General features: G+C 39.7%; 1 protein-coding gene across 1 annotated transcript; it reads left to right on the forward strand.

Annotated features, from left to right (window-relative positions):
* Positions 1–102: 102 nt before the first annotated feature.
* Positions 103–8,281, forward strand: LOC143339341 (dnaJ homolog subfamily C member 7-like). Its single transcript, XM_076760517.1, has 14 exons — positions 103–183; positions 2,399–2,487; positions 2,720–2,844; positions 2,988–3,101; positions 3,264–3,338; positions 3,726–3,844; positions 4,077–4,230; positions 4,706–4,870; positions 5,048–5,139; positions 5,240–5,313; positions 5,402–5,548; positions 5,642–5,797; positions 6,676–6,750; positions 6,857–8,281. The coding sequence occupies exons 1-14, from the start codon at positions 113–115 to the stop codon at positions 6,892–6,894; spliced, it is 1,494 nt and encodes a 497-aa protein (XP_076616632.1). The 5' UTR covers positions 103–112; the 3' UTR covers positions 6,895–8,281.
* The last annotated feature ends 625 nt before the right edge of the window (positions 8,282–8,906 follow it).

The following is an 8,906-nucleotide window of genomic DNA, read 5'->3' on the forward strand; positions in this document are numbered from 1 at the left end:
TCTTTCATTTTTGTAGTGGCCTATTTTCTCATGACCTCAAAAAAGAAGAGAAAAAAAAACGCTATCAGTACCCGGAAATTACGTCAGCTCATGCTCGTTCTTTCCAGAAAAAATGGCAGCTGTTGACATCGACGTGCCGGTGGACACAGAACCACAAATCCGTACTCCGGATGACCTGGAACGGTAAACACATATTTGCCAGCTAAGTTTTATTGTGCTGTGTGTATAAAGTGAAAATAGCCAAAGATTTCCCGACTGAAAGTAGCCGCCATCAGCTGACAAGGCTCGCGCGACCTGCACGGGGACAAGCTAACCAGGCTAGCTTGCTAGGTGGGAAACGGCAAAAGTGTGTGCGGGTTTTTATTAGATTTTAAGTAGTTGTCGTAAGTGGCAGGCGTTGGTGTTATCATCAGTTCTTCAAATTAGACGGCAAATTTTGGATGAAGTTGAAGTTAATCAAGAAAACCAAGCCAGGCGAATTAGCGTTTCGTAAGCTCAGCCTCAAAAAGCAAACGCTATTGTCTTTTGGGGCTCCCTAGTTAATGAACATGTTTGGTCGTGAGCATTTTAAAATCTAATCACGAAACAGAAACAAAGTACATCAGTGCAGTTCACTCGACATTAGTAACATACACTGTTGCCGGACAGCGGTTAGCAGATAAGGCTTCCATCTTTCGAGAAAGTTCTCTACGAGGCAGCCGGATGGCTTCAGCGTCGGCTAGACTCTGTACGCCGACCGTGAGATAAAGTTACAGCTATTATCTAACCTAAGAAACTTTGGTGAGTGAGTGTCTCAGCTATTTCAGCAGAAGATGTCGTGATAGGATGCCGAAGTTTTCAGTAGTTAAAGCGACTCAACGATGATATCTTCTGAAGGTTTTTGTAATGTTTCAGCTAGCTGTGTAGCTTCCTCTCCGGATGAGGCGTCTCTGACGGTGCAGTTCTATAGGTGACTTATCATACATCTGACCTGTATTACATAAGTCCAAGTGAGAAGTAAGACATTTGTTTCTGATTAAACAGGATGATATGTTTTTGTTTTACTCTATAATTCGGTGTCGACAAGCAGTATTAATAAATATTAGGCTCCCGGACACGTGAAATATAAAATATAGTAATGGATACTCGCATTAAGTGCTTTGACCAGTCGTTTGGGATTGAAATAAATCAAAGTACCATAATGATACTGATAATAATAAACTTTATTAATACATCACTTTTCAGACCAAAGTAACAAAGTGGTTGAAGCAGGGTTAAAATATATCGGGGCTGCAATGAGGCAAATACAATCAGACAATGAAAAATCTACAAATGGAATAAAATACCCAACAATAAATAACAAAAGATATCAACAATAATAGTGATAAAACTTACTTACTTAGTCTTTAAGTTTTTCTAAACAACAAATTAAGGGTCAGTGTGGTTATTAGGGTTAAGGACTATTTGACCACTGAATGAATGCACATGTACTGTTACCAAACTCTAATACATTGGATTATTAGCTTTTTGTTCACTATGGGGATGTTCCTGGTTAAAGAAATTTGCCATTACATAACAAACTGTAATCATGCAAAGAGATTAGTACTTTTGCCCATTTTTTGGCCTGTTTTAGACACTTACCTTGGTGTAACTGATTGGGGTGCAGCCTGAATTGCAACATGCTTTAAATGCTTGAACCCACAGAGAGCAGCACAGCAGAAGCTTCGTCCTTAAGTGAATGAGCTTTGATTTACCCTTACCACATGGCTCTTTTGACAGGACTGCTGCAGATAAATTTCACTGCTATGTTTAGTACAGGAGCTGTCAGGACTGTGTGTACCCTGCTCTGCTGTCCCAGTTCCAGGTGTAACACACCAGAGTCGAGCCCTTTCAGACTCATTCAGACCTCATTTGCAAGAAATTCTCTGAAGGATACAAATGGTTATTAGCAAACCAGCTGGTCTGGCTCGATGACCGTGACTTAACCCTCAGAACCCCCAAGCAGTTTCTGGACATTTTTTTGCTCTTGTGATATTTTTCTTTTACTCACTATGGGCTGTTTCCACTGCGGTATCTAAGTACTGCAACTATGGAAACAGCACAATCATGGCTACAAGTAGAGCAAACTCAAAAATGTCTTTTGTGAAGTATAACAGAATTAAATGGTTTGTTTGTTTTTTCAGAGTCTGCTAAATTGTAGTGAGACATGTAGAATAAAGTGATTTTGATTAAATAACACCATCTGAATCTTAGATTTGATTTTAACAAGCTAGCCTGAGCAAGTTGATCGTTTCTAAATCACTTTCTGTACATCTTGACCTGTGGAGGACATTAATTGGTTGACTGGTTTTTTGCTGCATAGTTTCTTTGTTTATACTGTATCCACCTTAACTCTGGCTTCTGTTTCTCCTCTCTCCAGTCAAGCTGAATGGTTCAAAGAACAAGGAAATGTATTCTACAGCCAGAAGGATTACTCTGAGGCTTTCAACTGCTATACTAAGGCCATTGGTGAGATTACCACAAACTTATTCTTATTGCTGGAATTATTTGAGTACGTCTCTTGACATATTTTCCCATGCATGTGCCCTTCATGCCCTTCAATTGTGTCTGCTGTTTGTACTGACGATATATTTTCAGTAAAACTCAATATTTTGCAAGGATAACTCTACTGAAATTGTAATGTAAATTGTACCCATCTCATTTTGCCTGTGTGACATGGATTTTTTCCTTTTATCTTAAGATACATGCCCCAAAAATGCTAGTTATTATGGCAACAGGGCAGCCACCCTCATGATGCTCAGTCGCTTTCGAGAGGCCCTAGAAGACTCCCAGCAGGCTGTGCGGCTGGATGACTGTTTCATGAAGGTCAGTTTGAACAGACTTCTCATCTAGGACATCATCTTCATTCTCTGCCTTGCACACCACTTATTATCTCAAAACCCCAGTTGCACTTACTGAATACAGAGTAAAATGTCCTAAGCAGGAAGTGTACCCCTCTTGTCCCACAGGGTCATCTGCGTGAGGGCAAGTGCCACCTTTCTTTGGGAAATGCCATGGCGGCCAGACGCTGCTTTCAGAAGGTTTTGGAGCTGGAGCCCAGCAACAGAGAGGCTGAGCAGGAGGTGGGAATCACTTGAACTTATCACATTTCATTTACTGTAATTACTGTATAAGAATTCATTCCAGAGACTGAGCACAGTCTTGAAGCCAAAGATTGAACCATGCAAACCTGTCTAATATTGTTGCAAAGAAAGTGCTGATAGATGATTGCTGGTGTGTTTTAGAATAAGACTGCAGCGACTCTACTGGAGTTCGAACGGATGGCGGATTTTGGCTTTGAAAAGCGGGATTTCAGAAAGGTACTGTGAACGCATTCTCTTTTTTTTCCACCAAACTCACAAACAGTGAGTCTTAGTTAATTTGTCATGTGATCAATTTTTTTTATTGTGGTCTGACTTGGACTTGGCCAATGATCATAGCTGGAAAATATAAGCAATGTCTGTGGCATCTCAATATAATTTATGAGTTTTTTTGGTTTGTAAAAAACTCAGATTTGAGCACAGACATGCTGGCAGAAGTTTCCAGTACTGAGGTAGTTAAAGAAATACTGTGACTGCCAGTCTAAGAGTTTTTTTCATAGTTTTACAGAAACCTCCTGATTGATGTTGATGTTTACACGTTGAATAGCTTGTTTGAATGGAAATGCAGCATTTTTATATTAATAAGTGGCTTTTGTCCTGATCCAGGTGGTGTTCTGCATGGATCGGGCCTTAGCTGTGTCTTCTGCCTGCCACCGCTTCAAGATCCTCAAGGCTGAGTGTCTGGCTCTGCTGGGACGCTATCCAGAAGCCCAGTCAGTAGCAAGGTAGGAGAAACTGGTATTAGTCATGGTGTTCAATTATTTTGTTACAGTGACATCGTTTTTTGGCCTCTGTCATTGTGTTATAGGACTAACGTCTTGGATGCTCATAAGATTTTAATATGAGATCTGCTTGAGTAGCTTTTCAATGAGAAGGATGGATTAGGCGTACAAATTCTTAACAGCATTTTTTTCTTTCTTTCTTTTTTTTTCTTTTTTACAAAACTTTCTCTCACAGTGATATCTTGCGAATGGATTCCACCAATGCAGATGCACTCTACGTTCGAGGCCTGTGTCTCTACTACGAGGACTGCATCGATAAAGCTGTACAGTTCTTTGTCCAGGCTCTGCGCATGGCACCTGACCACGAAAAGGCCCGGCTAGCCTGCAGAGTAAGATTGTCACTTTGCCTCATTCCTCCTCCTTTATTCGAAAAAAGAAGTGAACAGATGTGTGGCTGACCGCAGGATCGAGAAAGTCTGAGAACAGGATTTTTATTTTAAACAATCAAATAGTTTAAATCTCTTATGTAAGACACATGTGTACAAAAAATGACCAAAATTACGTGACTAATTCTGCCAGTGGTTGTAATGGTTGACACTAATGTTAGGGAACAGTGAAACAAATATATTTGAATGGACATACATATGTGCCTGTGGGTGGCGCAATACATACTGCTGCCCATCATTTTACACTAATCTGCTTGCAGTAGAGTGCAAGGAAGCTTAGCAATGTGCTCTCAAAGGCAGTGAAGAAAAAGATGACTGTTAGCAGGTAAACATTGATGCTGGCAATGATGAAAAGAGCAGCTTTGCTGATTTATGAGGAATATAATGCATTTGACTTGACTTTCTCTCTTCCTACCAGAATGCCAAAGCCTTAAAAGCCAAGAAAGAGGAGGGCAACCAGGCATTTAAAAACAACAACTATGAAGCTGCCTACCAGCTGTATACAGAGGCCCTGACGATAGACCCCAACAACATCAAGACCAACGCTAAACTCTACTGTAACAGAGCCACGGCAGGAGCAAAGGTAAAAGACAACAAATCCATTCATGTTCGCCAAATTATATATTAACAGCGACAGGCATTTCAGTCATAATGCAGTCTGATTATTTGCCTGAAAATAGCAGCCTAGCACAGTGCTGTGGCTCTTTTAGCTTGTTGTCTCCAATCATTTCACTGTAATTAACTTCTTCCTCCCTGACAGCTGAATAAACTTGATCAAGCCATTGATGACTGCACCAGTGCAATCAAACTAGATGACACTTACATCAAAGCCTACTTAAGAAGAGCTCAGTGGTATGCTATACAGTCAATATGAGCTTGTTTTTTTCCACTCATTTATGTATTTTGTGGTTTAGCATTGTGCAGTTTTTGAGTGACTTTGTGTTTTCCATAGTTACATGAACACAGAACAGTATGAGGAGGCAGTACGGGACTATGAAACAGTTTACCAGACAGAAAAAACGCCAGGTGAGCTGCTGTCTTAAGTTTTGCTACGTATATATACATGGTTGGTTTTTCGCACTCCCGTAACTTGATTTTTGTTTTATCTCTCTAGATCACAAGCACCTGCTGAAGACGGCACAGCTGGAGCTCAAGAAGAGCAAAAGGAAAGATTACTACAAGGTGCTGGGAGTCGGCAAGAATGCCACCGAGGACGAGATCAAGAAGGCCTACCGCAAACGGGCCCTTATGCACCACCCAGGTAGTCATCCTGGTGTTTACACAAGAGACTGATTTCGATCATAATTGGTGGTTATTTATCTTATTCCTGTTGTTTTTTGTCATTGTCTTGCAGACCGTCACAGCGCAGCGACTCCAGAGGTGCAGAAGGAGGAGGAAAAGAAATTCAAGGAGGTGGGTGAGGCCTTCACTGTGCTCTCGGACCCAAAGAAGAAGATCCGCTATGACAACGGACACGACCTGGATGATGACGGCTGCTTTGATGGGAGAGGTATGTGGTTTTTGTTCTTTTATTTTCTTTGGGTGTTAGTGGAACGATAGAGAACATCCTGTGATCAGCTTTTCACACCACTTATCTGAGAGGAAGACATTTCAGAACATGGCGACATGAAAAATGACCCGTTCTTGATGGCTGAATAGACCTTTTTAACAGCAGACATAGTCTATTTTGCATAGGAACATTCCTAACTGAGTGAAATGACCTGTAAGTATGTAAATGGCAGCCATGATAAGAGCTGGTTGCATTCCCTAGATGCAAAGGACTGATTGCTTCCTTTCATATCTCCTTCAGCGTAGGATACACTGAACCATTCTTTATGAAAGGAAAGATAATGCCATCCCAGGCCTGGACACAGGCTACAGATGTGACCCAATACCAGTTCAGAGATCAAAGATGAGAGAAGCCTAAACATGCATCTGTCCTCCTGTTTATCACTGTTAACAGACACACATACACTTCACTGATAAACCACAGAACACAGTACCATTAGGCTTCATGAACATGCACACACACACGCACACAACGTGCAAACATTCCCATGCCAGCCTTGATCGTCCCCTCAAAATCATAAAACCTGCCTCTGGATCATGCCAAGAGTTCATAATGTTCATACTGTAACACACTATAATGACAGCAGCACTTTTTTCTAAAATGATCTTGATGTCATCCATTTTAATCAGCTTTGTACTTCTACTCTGCTACATCTCAGAAGCAAATACTGATGACACTTTTCTTTTAAAAGTTGTAACGTCTGTGTACAGTATGTCAAACTGCCTGCTTCATCTCCATATTGTGTTTTGTTTATCATATTATCCTGAAGGTCATCATCACCTGCTAATCCCACTATATTTGCCTTTGCTCTTCTTCAGATTTTGATGCAAACAACATCTTCAGGGCTTTCTTCGGTGGCCATGGTGGAGGATTCAGTTTCGATTCCAGTCCAGGTATGATGTCTTTATTTTTTCCCCAGAGTAGACGTCCTTAACTGAAGCACTGATGCATTGACATGATCCCGTTAACCAATTTTTTTCTTCCTTGTTGTCCACCTAGACTCTGCACCTGGAAATTTCTTTTTCCAATTTGGCTAAAGTGGAGCTGCATATGGCAAAATGAAGCCCTGCAGTGGACAAGATGAAGTCGGACTTACACAGTCACCTCACGATGCTCATTCTCCTGAGTGTCTTGCAAAACTCTCCTCACTTTTCTTTTTCAAGAGGTTTTTGATTATTGCAGTCACTCTTAAATTTACACCCTACATTGATCCTAACAAGTGGAAATTCAGAGGTTTCCATTTTGAATCAACATTGTAAATAAAGAAGTGCTGAAGAGATCTTTGAGAGGTTTCGATCAGCTGATCAGAGCATGTCCCTATTACCAAAATCAAAATGATATTAAATGTAGTCTAATCTTGTAAAACTGCCTCAACCTTCATAAAGGTGATCAGCATTAAGAAATGCATTGGAATTGTAAACATCATGGTTGATAAATCTTAGGAGACACGATGTGGTATTTTAGTTTTAAGGTTCTCCTCAGACCTCAGCATGTCTCTATAGAGCAAGAGTCAATGTACTGCGAAAGTTCAATGTAAAACTGACCTCAGGACAGCCTGTTAAGGACAGTGCTAGTCTGTTGTGGGTTTATTTCCAGGTTTTATTGGCTCACTTGCCAAATATAGAATCAACTTGCAGGGTTTTTGTTTCTTCTTCTTTTCTTCATGCTGCATTGTGTATTTGACTCGAATGTTAATCGTTGTGTGTCCATAATTTTTTTTTTTCCCTTCCTCAGTCTTCCCTCAACCTATTTATATTTATTGTACTGTATATTCTGATTTGTATACAGCAGAATGCCAGTGTTCATTGTCATCCTCCTCACTTTTGTGTTTTGAGACTCATTTGTAAATGTTTTCCACGTCATCCTCTTCACTCCCAGACTGTGAGGCCAAAATCAACATACATGAACTACAGATTGTCTTCTGTTGAAAGCACCAACCACACATCTGTCCCATTTATCCCATTCAAATTCAAGCGGTGCCTTAGAAGAATGAGCAGATCAGTAAAACTTCAGCATCAGACGCTGCAGAGCCACATCCTATTCGCAAAATGCAACAGTTGTGTATAGCATGTTTTTTTTGTTTTTGTTTTTGTGCTTTTGTGTCAGGAAAGCATTTTTCATATCTGGCCAGGAAATTAAACTGAAAGTAAATTCTTCATCCTGTCAAACATGAAAGACTGAAATTTTGTTTCATTTGCCATCAATCACACCAAGCTTTCCTCCACCTTTCCTTGTCATGCACGTTCGGTCAGTACAGCCCTTCCCCTACTTGTTCCACCTGTTTTAAATAGACACACGTTGGTAGGTTGGAAGCTTCTGTTAATAGTTGTGTCACTGAACTATGTATCATTTTTAAAACCTGCCACAGTATTAACAAGTTGTGCTTTTCTTAATGCAAAAATAAAGGCTTGTCTTTTACTGTAATGCTGGACAATTTCTTTATGGCATAATTTCATATAATCTTTTTTCAGATTCTTTTTGTGTGCAAGTAAGTACATTTACTCATACTTCAGTACATTTACCAAGGTAGATGTTGAGCTTTTTACTCCACTACATTAATTTAACATCCATATTTATTTATTTATTTAGTTTAGATTTTACATACAAAGATACAAACATTCAATATATTCTGTTGCATTGTTATAAACTATGCAACAGAATATACTGTAAAACTAATTGAGTAAGTAACTACATATTGTGCATATACATAAACTCATGAAATTCAATGTTCTTTCCATGAAAAGTGCAATACAACATATGACAGTTTCTCATAAGAATATTGGCCATAGTATTTTTGTGGGCAGTAGTATTTTAATGTCGTTTTTAGTATTTTTATAATTGTGCATAATGTACATATACGTAGTTGATTTTTTATTCTATATCCTGTATACTTTTTATCTTGACCCTTCTGTGCCGGTGTGGGATCAATGAAGGCTTATCTTATCTTATCTTATCTTATCTTATCGAACACACGTCAACAAGAGCAATGTTTCACGCGCACAGCAACACAAGTTTAGACACAGGTATTTTTCCATTCCTTTTAATGAAA

Source organism: Chaetodon auriga, chromosome 20 (genome assembly GCF_051107435.1).
Source record: "Chaetodon auriga isolate fChaAug3 chromosome 20, fChaAug3.hap1, whole genome shotgun sequence".
NCBI lineage: Eukaryota > Metazoa > Chordata > Actinopteri > Chaetodontiformes > Chaetodontidae > Chaetodon > Chaetodon auriga.